Source organism: Mastigoproctus giganteus, chromosome 8, assembly GCF_048544385.1.
Source record: "Mastigoproctus giganteus isolate SK-2022 chromosome 8, ASM4854438v1, whole genome shotgun sequence".
In the NCBI taxonomy this organism is placed as follows: Eukaryota; Metazoa; Arthropoda; class Arachnida; order Uropygi; family Thelyphonidae; genus Mastigoproctus; species Mastigoproctus giganteus.
In genome coordinates this window covers 69,978,561-69,995,588 of record NC_143582.1, presented here as the reverse complement: position 1 = coordinate 69,995,588, position 17,028 = coordinate 69,978,561, and the positions used below count along the sequence as shown (strand labels likewise).

At 39.7% G+C, this 17,028-nt stretch overlaps 1 protein-coding gene across 1 annotated transcript; it reads right to left on the bottom strand.

Annotated features, from left to right (window-relative positions):
* Positions 1-9,703: 9,703 nt before the first annotated feature.
* LOC150081612 (cytochrome P450 3A24-like) lies at positions 9,704-13,070 on the bottom strand. Its single transcript, XM_090380566.1, has one exon. The coding sequence runs from the start codon at positions 13,004-13,006 to the stop codon at positions 11,534-11,536; it is 1,473 nt and encodes a 490-aa protein (XP_090236692.1). The 5' UTR covers positions 13,007-13,070; the 3' UTR covers positions 9,704-11,533.
* Between the last annotated feature and the right edge of the window lie 3,958 nt (positions 13,071-17,028).

The following is a 17,028-nucleotide window of genomic DNA, read 5'->3' as shown; positions in this document are numbered from 1 at the left end:
GTAACTTTCTCTGGGCATTCGCCACATCCAGGCACCACCGTCAGACTGGTAGACCATTAACCGTGGCTTGTTAATCCAAAGCACAGCTTTCCAATTGTGCTGCAGTCCAAGAAGATCGGGCCTTACATCATGCTAGACGGCATCTTGCATTAGCCGTGATGTTTAGTAGCTTGTGGTCAGCTGCAGGACCATGGTAATCCATGTAATGCAGGATCCTCGCACTATTCTGATGCCAACATGTGTTCCAGTCATCTGACTGAGGGCCTGTGTGGGTTGCAAACGTCGATCTGTTTTCCAAGAGGATTCTTGACAATTTCAACTTCCATTTGCAGATCACACCTGCCATTGAAATTATATTGATCGCAGTATCTTATATTTCCAGCCGTCACAAAACTGAAAGTCTGTTAACCCTGTCGATCGCAGCATCTTGCATTTCCAATCGTACTACAGTCTTCTCAAACGCTTACGAGCATATTTCAATTGTACAGTTTCGACAGGAAGTTCTCTGAGAAGTACAGACAGACTGCTAAGACAATGCATGGAGTTCATTCAATGATATATAGGAATTTTGCCAGCAGTTATCAGGAGGTGGTCATCTCATTATATAAGGCAGTGGTTAGTCCACATTTTGAATACTGCATGTAGATCCGGAAGCCTCATGTTAGGAAGTATGCAGATCTGTTGGAATGGATGTAGAAAAGATCACCGAGATTAGTCAGGGATACAAAAAGGGGCTTTTACCAAGAAAGACTAGAGTTCTGCAAATTACAGCGTATAGAAACTAGGCCCCTGCGATGAGACCTGATTGATGTGTTTAAGGCTCTAATTGGATTGAGTAAACTAAATTCCGATGGCATCTGTATTTTTTATCGGATGAAACACATTAGCGAATATAAATTTAAATCTGAAAATTGAAGAAATTTTAAACTCTTAGTAATTTCACAAACACTAAGTAGATGTACGAAAATTTTCTTTCAGCCAGACAGTAATTGATTATTCGCAAAAAAAAACTTCCACCCGATGTTGGAGAAGTGAGTAGTTTAAATAAATTAATAAGGAAGAAAAATTATTAGAAGGAAATGACCGATGATGTTGTTAATATTTTTTCCCCCGATGCTGTATGAGCTTGCTCCTGGCATCTTTTTTGCCACTACTAATACCAATAGTAAATTTCATTTATCCTAGTGAAATATATCCTCTCTTTCAGATATCGTATACAGCAGAGGTTCCCAAACTTTCTCGGTTCACGGCGCCCTTAGTGTCTCAGTAATTTTTTTCACTGCGCCCCTAGGCCAAAATAAATACCTAACAGTTCCGTTTATTAAGTAGTTAGGTGCAAACAACTTAAAAACTTTAAAAGTAATGTTGAAACTGTGGACTACATCGAGCTAGTAGTTCGCGCGGTGTCCGACAGATGTCGAGTATCACTGTGTTTCCCTCAAAAATTTAAAATATCTCGCGGTACCCCTGTGAGTTCGCTGTGGCGGCCTGGGGCGCCGCGGCGCGCAGTCTGAGAACAGCTGGTATACAGTTATGTTGGATTTTTATTTCTTTCCACATCTAGAGAGAATATCCAAGAAATTCTGCATTATTTGCTTTGTGAGTAGCCTGTGTTCTTTTTGTGAATCCAGAAGAACGCGATTTGGAAATTTTTGTACAAACTTCTTTATTCCTTCTTGAATATGAATGTTGCTCTTCTTGTTCCACTTGAACACGCAGAACAACTTTCATGAAAATAGTTTTTCATTTTTTCCCCCTATTTTGTTGACTCTTGCTGTGTGTATATATTTGCTTTTATTGCTTGAAAATATAGTAGTCTACGGTTCTATTACAATTTATGGGTGCATTTTCAAATTAATTTTCCGGAGATTCTGATTGAAAAGATGAAATAGTTATGCTTTTCAATTGATTTATTAATTCTTGATTCAGGAGTAGTGTACTACCCAGAAAGAATAGATCTCTGCCCAAATTTCTTGTGTTTTGAGCCTTGTATTGTAGAGTTACTTCTAGATTAGAAAATCGTATTGTTTAATTCTTTTTCTGAATGTGTTTAATTTTTTTTCCTTAAAGTTCGTGAAATTTGTTAATAATTTATTGAGTGTACTTTATGCTCGTATACCTACTAAATTATGATGATAAAACAGTGGAGATCCTCATGGTTCACTTCTCATCTGCTCATACTATCAGTGAAGATGTTACGAGGTTTTTTTATGGAGCTACATTTATTATTTTACTTTGTAGTCATTGTTGACTAGAGAAAAACAAAATAAAACGCAAACTGGGCAATTTTCAGTTTCTTCGAATTTTAAAAATAGTTAGCAGTGGCGCCCTGTTGAAATTTTAAACGATTTAAATTTTTTACCTATACCTATGGGACCCCTTGGAACCTTTTATGTGGTTTCTATATATAACAGACCGGGAGAGGATATTCTACCAAGAGTAAACTATGTGGAAAACATAGCGGCCCTTTTCCCAATGAGAAAATTATCGTGGGGGCGGATGTAAACTGCCGCTCTCCTGCTTGGTTTGTGGGGTCTGATGACCATAGTGGCACCCGCAATGGGCAGAAATTGGAAGAGTTTATCACCAATTCACACCTTACCATATTAAATAGGCTACACATTTTGCCAACGTGTTCATCCACTCTCTGGAATCAAACATTGATATCACCCTGTATGATGATATCAATTTTGATTGATATCATCATACAGGGTGATGATATCAATGAAATCCACAAGGGATGCCCACAGGGCTCGGTCCTAGGACCAACTTTCTGGAACATGGTCCTGGATGACTTTTCCAGAAGGCCTGGACCACCTCGGACCACCGGGCCATAACCTTCCAAATGTCTAGAATTCAACAGCAACCATTAAACCCCAAACTCACACTGAACAGATTTAAAATAGAAAATGCTAACTGGGAAAACTTCGTAGCAGCTCTGGAGATCTGTGTCATGCAACTCCTGGCGGGGGAATGTGACTTGCTGGATTCAGAAGTGCACCAGAGAACTGTTACAAGGGTCATTTCAAACGCCTGTACCATAACCTTTAAACGAAAAAATCCGCTCCCCAGCGCTGTTCTCTGGTAGTCCCCAGAGCTGCAACGCCTCTGCAGAGAGGTAAATAGTAAAAGGAAAGCTTTCCAAAGAGCAAGGAGATCATGGCCGAAGCCAGAGGTGGAGGTCTTGAGACAACAATATAGAATAGCCAGGAACACCTATAAGGATATCTTGGTGGCATCGACTGGAAATGCCAACCTTTGGGGGGTGGTATATAAAATTACCACGAATAAATTCCCCAGGGCAGAGGTTCTGACAACCACTCTCACATCACAAGGCACAATAACCGCTAACTGGGAGCAGTCAATAAATAATATACTCACTACCATTTTCCAGTCACCTTTCTCTGACCACACACCAATACAAGCCGAACTATGTGCCTCCAATGATTGCTACACCACGCAGGAAACCGAAGAGCCCTTCTGACAATCTCGGGGTCCAGGGATTGTCAGATCCCTGCACCCCGAGATTGTCAGGGTCCAGGTCAGGACCTGGACCCCGAGATTGTCAGAAGAGTAGCAGGCTACAAGCCAAACTTACTGCTGAACCTTTTCAACCACTGTCTGGCAAAAGGATCCTTTCCACTTGATTGGAAGACAGCTAATCTTCGACTTCTCAAAAATCTGAATAAACCACCACAACAGCCAACATCATACAGACCAATCGCCCTCCTAACTGTTCTTAGCAAACTCTTTGAGAGACTCAGCTTCTTCAGAATTCACAATTATTATACAAATACAAACATACAGGCAAACAACCAGTATGGATTCCATCAGGGCCACTCGACAGTAGACTCACTAAATAACCTGATAACATCTGTTCAATCCACGCCTGAAAAATACTTCCTTGTAATTGCAGTCGACTTCGCCGGGGCGTTGGACTCACTTTGGTGGCCGAGCGTCCTTGGCAGGCTCAGGTAAGCACAAATTCCTCAAAATCTCTACTCCTTCATTAAAAGCTATCTATGTGACAGATCTGTCAGTGTAGAGACTCCCTACTCCAGGGTGATCAGGAAGATCCACAAGGGATGCCCACAGGGCTCGGTCCTAGGACCAACGTTCTGGAAAATGATCCTGGATGAGTTCCTAAATCAAGATATTGGGCATGTTAAGTCCCAAGCCTATGCAGACGCAGACGATTTGATCCTTTCTGTGCCTGCCGGTTCAAGGGCCCAGCTTGAAATTTCTGCTAGCCGAGCACTCTGGCTCCTCCAGGAGTGGGCTACCCAGCACAACCTGACAATCTCGGCTGAAAAAACCTCCAGAATCTTCCTGAAAGGGAACCTAAGCTCAACTAGACCATCGTAGATTAAGATTAAAGGTACAACCATCAAGCACCGCACCCAGCTTAAGCACTTTGATTAATCCTGGACTCAAAACTGTCCTTCCTCCCACACCTATAATATATCCAGAAGAATATAAGAAATTACACAGCATTGGTGGCAAGGAAACACCCGCAGGGAGTGGGGTTTAAACCGACGTACCCTACCCCTGTTTTACAAAGCAGTATTTATTCCATCTGTCTCATATGCTGCAGGGGTCTGGTATCACCAGGCAGCTATTGTCACAAATCAGAAGAAATTAGCCACCATTCAAAGACCAATACTACTTACCATCACCAGAACCTGCTGCACGATGAGCACTCCTGCTCTCCAAATCCTCGCTGGAGTCCTCCCTCTAGACCTTGAAATAATTAGATGTGACATGTTGTATCATCTGTCCAAAGGAATCTCCACTACCACAATTGGATTCACCACCAACCCAGCAATCAATCGCAAGACAGAAAAAGGGCGCCTTCTTGCTCACCTGCAGCAGGCCTGGCAGGACAGATGGACGACATCCACTAAGGGAGCAATTACAAAGAAATTCATCTGTGAAGTAATGTTCGCGTTCCCAAAAGCGTCAAGCTGGTTTTTCCCTGGCCTGTACATTGCGTACCTCCTTACAAGCCATGGGTCGATACAAGAAAAATTAATGTCTCTGGGCATCGCAGATCCATGCTGCCACTATGGCACTGACGAATATTGGAACCATATAATGTATGCTGTCCTGACTATGAAGACTTGAGATCTATTCTGATCACAAAGATTACTAATTTGCCAAAGGACCAAGAACATATACTAATTCATACCCATTACAATTATAAATACTCCACCACTTTTGCACAGGATGTCTTCAACAGACGAAGAACATTGAGGATCCTGACCACTAGGCTACGTCAATTCCTTGTTGCTCGTTTCAAGGCATCGTAACATCCACGACAACCAAGCCCGTGACTACTAAATACAAAAAGATTTGTATTGACGATTTATTGTAAACTCTACTGACTTGGTTGTCGTGCCGGAGTATAAACAGAAAATTTATTATTTATTTTTTTATTAAACCACCAACACCAATAACTTCAGACAGATTCTGGGCACCCCTCTCCAGTAGTATCAACCGCCAACCTCATCGAAGCTCAATTGAACCGAAATTCATTTCCTTCTTCCGAGTTCCATCGGGCTGATATCTGCAACTGAGTCTTCAGTCAAGATCAACCGGGACCTGATCCCCCGCAAGACTCCGAACACAGATATTGCAGACACCAGCAGCTTCTCTGCAACAAGCCACATTGGCAGTCAAACCGAGCATTCTAGCCTGGTTTTCTTTTATTGTCCACCCCGGCCGGGAAAGAGACACTGACTTTCTGACATTCACTGACTTTCTGGGGTCGCCTTCTCTATCATCCCCATACTTCTGTCTTTCCCCCCAGCCTTTAGTCTCCTGCCTACTCTGTTTAACTTGCAGTGTACACGCCACACAATTTATCAATTAATAACGTCCAAATTTGAACCGCGCGTACATAAACCTCTCTCGGCCTTTTATATTCTAGCGCTAATCCCCTCTTTTTTTTTTTTTTTTTTGACATAGGTCCTTGCCATTTAAGTCTTCGGAAACAAGGTGGTAGGGCCTGCCAAAGTACAAAATAAAATCTACTGGGTACCTGACCTGCCTCCCTGTGGCCAAAGGCCAAATGAGGTAACGGTGGGTCCCAAAACGGGCCCAACGGCTATATGGTCAGAAAAACAACGGTACAACGCAACAGATCCTTCCACTCCCCATACACTTTTTAAATCTCTGGCCTTCACAGAATTCTGTGCTACACAGGGTATACAACACGGAGATGGGGGGAACCCCTGGTGCCGTCAGACAACTAACGCACTTTGAACTTTGCCCTAAAAGTATATGTTCTGTGTCCCATTTGCTTATTCACATTTATATTGTGTATATGTAATCGTATCCTATTTTTTCGCAGCGATAAAAATGGAATTTCAAAAACATAATGAAAAAAAAACAAAACAAATATAACATCAAAATAATAATCAATTTATTTTCTTTATACAAATGCAAATTACATTTAAAATACAAATACAAATATCTTTGTACTTCCATTGATATCAAATAAAGAAATAAAGACAGTTTTAAAATACAAATACAAAAAGCATGATGATGATGATTCCACAATGATGGCGAAAAGTTAGCAGTGGGTCCAATCCAATTTGTTTCGAAGTATTTTATAAGCTCTCCACACTTTTCTTCCCACTTTTCATATGAAGGATTCTGGCGGTGGACGTTCTCGAATGATTCCTTCCCAAGCTTCCTCTAGTTCCTCTAAAGAAACAAATGCCTTCACCATTGACTTCACTAACTTTCTGACAATTTGTTCTTCGATGTATGCTAATCGTAATCCTAAATGTTGTACTTTCAAATTGCTTGACTGAAATGAAATAAATAGCCCTTAATATCAGCATCAGAAAATGTTTCTTCTATGGATCTGAAAACAGCACTTTCGTAATCAACTTGGGATTTCCTTGTTTGAAACATTGTTCCGATTTGTAGTGCTTTCTGTTGAATTAATCGGAACAAGTTGATTTTGACTTATCTGGAAGAAGAATATAAAGAAATGGAAACATTTGGCCGCTATGCATACTGCACAAGAACCCTGGAGCTAGGATAAAAACTTGGCAGCAGCAGCATTGCCTGATGATAGGTATCGGTAAGATCCCGAACCAGCAGGAAAACCAACTCTAAATTATAATATTAACATTATAATAATAATTATATTATAATTGTAATATAATAATAACTTAATAGCTATTATCCCCCGCTGTAAAGAGCAAACGTCATTATAATGTTTGGCTACTATTTGAACGAATTCTTAGGTCGACAAACGCAGATGGAAACACCGGAGGGCGTTACCTCACTTGCTCATCAACCCCTTGTAAAGGGTCCTTAGAGTGAAAGAGATTGAAGGTATGCAATTATATACTTGCTTAGTCCAACTGAGAGTAGCAGGCCTTACTATTGGGACACGATTAGGTAGGTCACTATTATGGCAAACATTTATTAGGACAAACGTTTATTAGGGTATATGCGATTATGGCAAACGCGTATTAGAGCAAGCTTTTATTATGGCATGTGCGATTAGAGCAAGTCACCATTAGGGAAAATGACCATTAGTGTTTCTGAGATTAGGGCATGTGAAACTAACCGTCACTGAGAAGCCGTTCTTCGACACCGTGTGGTTAAACAGATTGGTTCGAACCCAACCAGACGCGTGCGATTCTTGTGGGACATTCAACGACTTAGGTTTGAGTCGCACTTCGACTAGAGAGTGTTTATGCAATTAGGCTTCAGTAATTAATTCAATAGGATTTCAGCAATAGGATTTCTAAGGTCGTTGAGCTCCTGTCTAGTGATATACCACTTTTTTCATTACATTCAAAGAAGGATTATCTATATAGGCGAACTAGGCGGTCGCGTAGGGTGCTAGATGCTATAAGCTGGTCTAGTTCCACCCCATGGTTGCGTGGTTTTTGCCACCCGAACCGAAACGTACAAAGACGACCACGTGACATTTCTGTTATTGCAAGTTTACACGCGAATCTTTAACTGCGTAGCTGAGCCGTTCCTTGTTGCTCGTTTCAAGGCATCGTAACATCCATCACAGTATAGAATGAAACAGTGCAGTAAAGACTATTTGAAGATTCAATTCACAAGACATAATATGATATGGGTTTAAATTAACTATATAATATCGGTGTAGATACACCATAGTTTATACATAAATTAAACTAGGCATGTTTTTAATTTTATCTCATATTGTGGCTACCTTCACAACGTGATACCAGGTATTGCACTATTTCGAATAAGTAACGCTTCTCTAGTAGAGAAGACTACTGTTATTTATTCTCAGTGGATACCACCACCCAGACGGTCACCGTTTGAAAGCTGTTGGCCTCTCATCGGTGGATGGATGGGCAGGTACCTGATAATGCAAACATGCCGTCACAATTCGTATCCACTGAGAATAAATAACAGCAGTCTCCTCTACCAGACAAGCGTTACTTATTCGAAGTAGTGCAATACCTGATATCTCGTTGTGAAGGTAGCCACAATATGAGATAAAATTAAAAATGATTCCTTCAAACTACGTACGTAGTTTAATTTATGGGTGAACTATGATGTATATACACCGATATTATATGGTAAAGACTATGTATAGTGCAGTAAAGACTGCGTATAGTCTCTACTGCAGTAGCTGTAACGGTGCTTTGCAAATACGCGCACTGCCCTAAAAAATACGAACCTTTATTCAGTATCAAATTGGGCCGCCTTTCTTTCGAACAACTGCAAGTGTGTGGCTCGCATTGATTCTGTACAGGATTCTGTATCTAATTGTAACTATTCTTCAAGCAAAATATCGCGTAGTTGCGACCAGTGTTGCCATTTTAGCGGTTTTCCCGCTAGATTTAGCGGAATTGCTTCAGGTTTAGCGGATAAAAATATGAAATAGCGGATTTTTTAGCGGGAAGAGTATAAATGTTTAGCATTTTATGTATTTTGGCAATGTAACATTTAAATTGAGAAATATTAATTTAAGAAATATTAAATTAATTGTTCAATCAATTATTTAATTAACACTAAAAATAATTCATAATTGAAATAGTAGGGATATCATATTTCATAGTTTTTTTTTTTATAAAGTGAAGAATCGGTTCTATATTATTCTGGATTTCCCTGAGGAGAACCCCAACAATTTTACGTAGTTACGCTCGCGGTCAAACGACCTGATCGTTGGGTCATAACTTTAAATTGTTGAATCGAATCTAAAAATGTGGAAAAAATTCTAATGACGCCTTTTTTTGAAACCGCGAAGGAATGGCATTGGATAATTTTTCTTCGTCGTATTTGTTTGGCTTCCAAGAAATGCGATCCGAATTACCGACATCTCTTTCAACGTTTCTAATAACCACAGAGCAATAAGTAATAAGAGTAATAAGTAATAATTATTTCTAATAACCACAGAGCAATAAGTAATAATTATTTCTAATAACCACAGTGTAATAATATCTTAGTATAGTCAGTCCTCGTATAGCACGATAGTTGTATTCCTAGAAACTCTCGTGCAATGCAAAATCGTGCAATATAAACAACAGGCCGTATGGGAAAAATAGGGTTAGGTGCCGACCAACCAAGATTGAACACACATTTGTAACCAAAACATTACCAAACACAATAAATAATCGTAATAAAATACGTAAGTATTTTATTACGATTATTACGTATTTTTTTATTACGTAAAGGTCGTAATAAAATATTGCTAATAGTTTTGCTTCTATCGTAAGGAAACTTGTTTTTTGTTTGATTTTATATCCAAACAGATGACAGCCGTTCCATCTCTTCCAATTCTTGTGTCTTAATCTAATGGATTTTAATTACAACTTTTAGTTGTTCCCGCTATGAAAGTTGTTTTTATTTTCTCCGCATTCTTTGTAATTCTCGGCGTTGCCTCATTTAGGTCTGTAGCACGTGAAATATCACGTGGTCTTTCATTTCGCTCAAAGCTCAAAACAAATGAAAATTTTTAAAATTTGGCGGGTCAAGTGCTAAAAATAGCGGATTTTGAGTATGCGGCTAGCGGGAAATATTATTAAGAGTTGGCAACACTGGTTGCGACTAAGTTGAAGGAAGAGGTCTTCGATTTCCGAATCGCTCTCTCCAACATATCCCACATATTCTCAATAGGATTGAGACTAGGTGAATGTGGCGGCCAGGGAAGCCGAAGATGGTAGAAATTGGCGCCATGTTCTCCGAACCAATCTTGCACGATGCGCTGTTGCTTTGTCATACATAAAGAAGCCATCGCCTTTGGGATAAAAGTGTAACGTTGCTGGGTGCAATAGATGTGATAAAAAATTCAGGTACTCCCTGGATGACATTCGACTTTCTACCGGCATCAACCTACCCAATCCATGCCGGCAAAAAATTCCCCATACCATGATACCACTTCCAGTTGCTTGGGGTGTCTTAACAATGCAAGCAGGGTACATCGCTTCGTGAGGTTCTCGCCACACTCTTTACTGCCATCAGTGCAAAACAACTTGTATCGTTATTCACCTGACCACATGACTTTTTTCCATCTTTCTACTGACCAATCGCGACGTTCTCAGCACCAGTCCAAGCGGATATTTTTTTTTCTCCCCTTGAAACAAATGGCTTCCGAATAGGCAGGTGACTGCCAATGTCCAATATCTTCAGTCCCCTGCGAACGGCTCGTGTTGAAACACGGTAGTTTTGGGCTTGGTTGAATTCAGATGTTATTTGCAGTAGACTGGATGCCCTATTTTTTCGTACAGTACAGTACAAATGCTTCGCTCTGGAAGTGTTGTTTTTTTGCCACATTTCCGCCTTTGAGATGTGGAAGAACCGCTTACCTTTCAGTCATTAAAAACCTTTGAGATGGATGCTTTTGATACTTGTATCGTGGCTCCAGCTAAAGGTGCACCCACGATAAGACTTTTTCAAAGTCTGAGAGATCAAGCGTTTTTCCTATTCCGGCTTCAGATTACTGCATACGAACATCCTGTGCAATCTTTATACTCAACGAGGAAACATCTCATCACCTAGGTCCTAGGGCATGGTTTTCTCTCCATCTATTTGAATTTCTTCTTGATTGTCACCGTCTTAGTACAAAGGTTCGTATTTGTTTTGGCCAGTCTGCGTATATCATTACGAAATTTACAATTAAATATTTAAAAATAAAACCCTGTAAATTGGTTTCTTACTAAACAACTATTCATTTGAAAGTGTGTCCATTCTAAGAAAGTGCCCGTTTCTACGTTTTATGTTTTTGTGCAAACACGTAATGTTATATTAAAACGTTCTTTTAAAGCATGACTGGCGCATACGATTAATATATGCTCCGACGATTATTAAAACTATAGTAACGCTACGGGATTTTTTATTGAGCCGCCCTTTTACTACTGATTCTTCAAATATTTCTGCTGAATGAATTTCTGGACATTGGTATAAGCTCACTTGAAATTTTAACCGCGCAGCCCTTACAAATGCGAGGCCGTGGGTCGACTCTCAGTTCGCCCATCCCCTTCGCCATAGTAATAGAAATCTAAAAGATTTCTCGTTTTTCAAAATTTTATTGATATTCATTTAAATTTCTTCGTAATGCTTTCAGATATACACCTCTGCCTGGAGCGTTAATAGCAATAGGACAAGTTATGTGAAGGGGATGATCAGTTTTCTCACACGGAATTAATTTAAAATTTCTAAAAAGTCGAGCAATAACCAATTTAGTTTCCATTAGAGCAAATCTTCTTCCAATACAATCCCGTTTACCAATTCCAAACGGCAGAAAGGTTATAGGCTTTATTTTATCCTTATTTTCTTTAGAAAATCTTTCCGGATTAAATGTCCATGGGTCAGGCCATAAATTAGGGTCATGGTGGATGTCCCAAATGGGAACAACTACTGCCACTGATTTTGGAATTATTTGCCCACCTATCACAACGTCGTTAGTACATTCACGGTCAACGAATGCCGACGACGGAGGATAAATTCTCAGAGACTCGTTGAACACTTGGTCAAGATACTCTAGCTTTTGTATTTCTTCGTATGTGGGATTCAGATGGTTTGGAAGATTTTTAAATAGTTCTTGGAAAAGCTTCTCCTGAATATCTTGATGCTGAATCAAGAGATAAGTTGTAAAAGCAAGTGAAGAAGCTGTTGTTTCATAGCCGGCTAGAATGAAAGCCAATGCGTTTGCAATAATTTCATTACTCGTCAGAGGAATTTTACTCTTGGAGCTGTTTTTGGAGTTGTTTATATCTTTGGCCTCGTCTAACATTAACTGAAGGATATCGACCTTACTTTTTGTTTTATTTTGACGTCTGATTTTAACAGCTTTCTGTAAATGTAATATAATCTTGGTAGCTATATGAGCATTCGGTATAAATCTAGCTAATAAATCCAGAATTTTCGCAAACACAGGAAATATGGCGGCAAGATACACAAGGGGGCTATGGAATGAATTGAACATTTTTTCGATTCCAAACAGTAGTGGATCGTTTTTGTTATTTTGGCATATAGTCTCCATATCAAATGCACTGTTGGCTATCACGTGAAGTGTTAATGTCTTAAACATTTTATTTATGTCAAACATTTCATTCTCTTTTGAATTCTGTTCGACATTATGTAGAAAAATATCCACTATTTTATTGATGGCTTCCAACATCATTTTGATTTTCCCACTGCTAAATGCTGGTGAGATAGTTTTTCGCACATATTTCCATCGGTGATCTCGAAGAAAAATGACATTGCTTTTAGCACAATCCAGAAGAGGAAATATATTTGATCGGTTAATGAAATTCTGTGTGTCTTTCATCAAAATGGTTTTTAAGATTTCCAGGTCATATATATAGAGTCGTGGATTATCCGAGATGTAGAAACCATAGATATTCCCATATTTCTTTCTCCATTCACTCAAAACATCACTTGGAAACGTTTCTTGTAATTTAAACCAATTACCCATAAAGAAATGTGGTTTGGGTCCTGGAATCCCAAGGCGAATAAATAATTGCATCCTTTGGTTCCTTTTAATCACCCATCTCATTGCATAGACAATGAAGGAAATCAAAAGTAAGAGCCCTGTTGCGTGATAAATGGTTTCATATCCTTGAGAGAAAATTACAGGCATCGTTAGGTAAGTAATCTGCAAAGAAATATGGAAAGAAAAGTTATTATTATAAACAATTGCGATTGAAGTTATTATTATTATCATCTATTTATTTCCCATAAGGAAACCACCCCGGGACGGTAAAGTGCCAGGAGGGCAAAGTGCTAAGTTACTTGTGCATGTAAAGCGATTTAGTAATTTTTATAGTTTCTTATAATTTTTATGTTTAATTTTAAAAACTAATGTTATTACATTTGAATTTTTATTAATGTAAACGTAATTCATTGACAACTATTAAAATAATGCAAATTGTTACTTGGTTTACTGCCTGTAATGTGCTTTTGCCAAATAAATAAATATACATATATAAAATTTAGAATTTTATAACATTGTGTTATGAAAAGTATTGAGGTTGTAATGAAAAAGTACAGTTTTATTCATACTGTTGATTATGCAAATTGAATTGCCCTAGAGAATATGCTGATTAAATTTCAACGTGAGCAGCTGTGAGATGGCAGCACAAGAATTAGCATAAGAGAATTTTTTCTGAATATTGCGAAGGCATTCGTCTAGAACAACATATGCAAATGGGGCAGTTCTAGAAACCAGACCTGAATACTGTATTCTGTTTTGGATGATTTTAATCATCTGGTGAAATGCATTAACTACAATAAATATTACGAACTTGTACATTAGGGAAATCTGAAACGCTTCAACTCTGGAGCAAAGTTTTGCCTTCTGATTGGAACAAAGTTCATCGTCTCAACCACCGGCATGGTACCAAAGAGCCTCCATAAAAACCTAGCAAAAATTATTCTATCAGAGAACATTTACCACGTGGAACTCCAAAAATCCACAATCCTGAACGCTTGTAGTATAGTAAGAGAATTTCTCGACAAGAGTAACAATAATAATAATAACCAGACCCAACCATTCAACTCATGCACTTGGTAACAATACCTGTCATTGGGCAGAAGAAATAAATCCCATAATGGAGAAAGTTTTTTTTTTCTTAAATAATAATTATTATTATTATGAGATCAACCAGGTTAATGATGATCAAGAGCAGCCAACATCACCCGAAGTCGGCCATACAGACACTGACCATAGCATGGAAAGAAGGAAAGAGAAGTTTGACGCACAACATTGGACAACAGAAGGTAATTAAGAACCTGAGGAATTACTTCAGGAAAACTCAGCTCCAATCTACTAAGCCATAAGAAAGATAGACAAACGGCACACATGACTCAACTTCATCAAAGAGGCCCCACTCATGCAGACAGAAGAAACAAAGAGAAAATGATGGACGAAGAAGGCACACCGTAGTAGAAACTACAATGGCATTCATCAAGACAGCATAGATACGACGGCTTCCATCGATGGCTCACGGGCTGGAAGGTCTTTCTCGAGAAGCAAGGATTCATGCTGGCCATCCAAAACCAGGCAATCAATGACAGGAACTATAGGAAATACCTCACCAAGGACCTTGAAATGGCTCCATTTTGCCCCAGAAATAATTCACTACATCACCGACACGTGCAGAATTATCACCCAGACGGAATAAGTTCATAGACATGACCAAGTCGCCAGGATAATACATCAGAAGCTAGTTAAAAATATCAGATAATTAAGGAAAGTATAGCGTATTACAAGTATGAACCTCAGTCCATACTACAGACCCCGACTCATAAACTATTCTGGAACTGCACCATAATAACGAAGACAATCCCACACAAGAATCACATACCTCTGGTCGACACGAAGGAAATGATTACCCACCAGCAACCTCCAGAAAATCGATGAGGAAAAGATCAGGAAGTACACACAAATCTAAGAGGAAATCAACAAAATGTACCATATGGAACAAGTAATGACGATCCCAATCACAATGCCAACCACGGTGCCGAAGCTCCTCCATAGGACTAGCAGCTGTAGTCCTCTCGGATAATACTTACATAGAATTCTAGAAACCCGCGATTCTGAACTCCTGTATGACAGTCAGAGAGTTTCTCAACCGATAATGGTAACGGACATAACAACAACCCCACGCATGTGGTACCAGTATCTATCGTGACGCAATTTACAGGCAAAATACATAAACGGGTATATGTAATCATTTACGTGAGACCCTAATGTATAATAATTTAGTGCCTGTTACGGGATGCGGAAAAAACGATTAGGAGAAGAAAGTGATAATAATAATAACTAGCGGGCTCCGCCCCCTGTTCGCTTTGCTCGCCAATCCCATAATGAGCTTTTTCACTCCATTAGCATTAGTAGAGGCATATGATGCAAGAAAGCAAGCTTATACAGCATCAGCCAACAAAAAAAAAATAAATAAATAAATAAACTCCCATTTCACTCCTCCATTCGTTCCAAATGCCTGTCCAGCTCAGCCTTAAATTTATTTAGGCTATCAACTTCCACAACAAAAGATGGAAGTCTGTTCCACCAATCAACCACCCGCTGGCTAAAGGAAAACTTCCGCACATCCATTCTACAACTGTCTTTCCTTCGTTTGAATCTATGCCCCCCCTCAGGTTCTTAATCTGAGCAAGAGGAAGAATCCCTGCGCTGCAATTTGCAGAACTTAAGCCTTTCTTTGTAAGAACACCCCTTTGTTCCCCTCACCAATCTTGTTGCCCTTCTTTGTACTATTTCTTGCAACTCTACATCCTTTCTAAAATGAGCCCCCTAGACTTGTACACAGTACTCTTGGCGTGGCCTGACCATTGCCTTGTACAACGGGATAATCACCTCCCTGTCCCTGCTAGCAAAATTCCTATATTATTGACAAGACTCCATGCCCTGGCAGCCCGTCTGCACTGCTCAGCAAACTTCATATTTGGCTGCACAATTACCCCCAGGCCTTTTTCACTTTCCACTTCCATGAGTGTAGTACCACACAGTTGGTACGTTTCTCTTGGGTTATTGCTACCCATATGCAGTACTTTTTGCATTTGTCAATGTTAAACTTCAGTTGCCACTTCTGAGCCCATTTGCCCAACTTATCTAGATCCAATTGGAGTTGCATACTGTCTTTACTGTCGTTAATAACCCTGCCAACCTTTGTATCTTCTGCAAACTTGGACATTAATCTGATATGCCTTCATGAATATCATTGACGAATACACAAAACAACAATGGGCCTAGCAATGAACCCTGGGAAACTCCACTAATAACATTTATCCATGAAGAGCAGTGTCCATTGATTGACACTCTCTGTCGTCTCCCACTCAACCATCCCTTTATCCATTGTAGCAACTTACCCTTAGCAACTTTATAATTTGTACAACAGTCTTCCATGTGCAACAGTATCAAAAGCTTTCCTGAAATCCAAGTATATGATATCAAAATTACTTTTGGCATTCAGTTCCTTTATGACCACATCAGAGTATCCAATCAAATTGGTCAGACAAGACCTCCCTTTAACAAACCCATGCCGTGTCTTAACTATTACTGCAGTCTTGTCTAGATGATCCTGCAATGCTTCTTTAACCAGTGATTCCATTATTTTCCCCGGAACACAAGTTAAACTAACAGATCTATAGTCACTTGTGTCACATTTTGAACCCCTCTTTGTGAATTGGTGACACATTTGCACACCTCCAGTCCATGTGGACCTCCCCTGAGTCCAAGGAAGCTCTCATGGATCATTGCTGAGTTAGTCGATCTCAGGCGTATGTAGCAAGGTTCCCCCCCCCCAGAAACTTGGGTTTTTCGTCCAGCAAAACAGACAAATCGACCCTAGTACACACGCAATTAACAGTCATAAGACACACAGCACGGCAGACGAATTTAATTATTCGGCTGGCCTAAAAATAATATTTCACTTTTAGTGCTCGCCAGTCCCCCCTGGTGTCTCTGTAGCCCGGTGGGCAGGAGCGGCAGTGCGTAGCACACGCTTCTTGATTAGACCAGGGTTCGAGCCCATGACCACCAAATACGGACGATGTGGA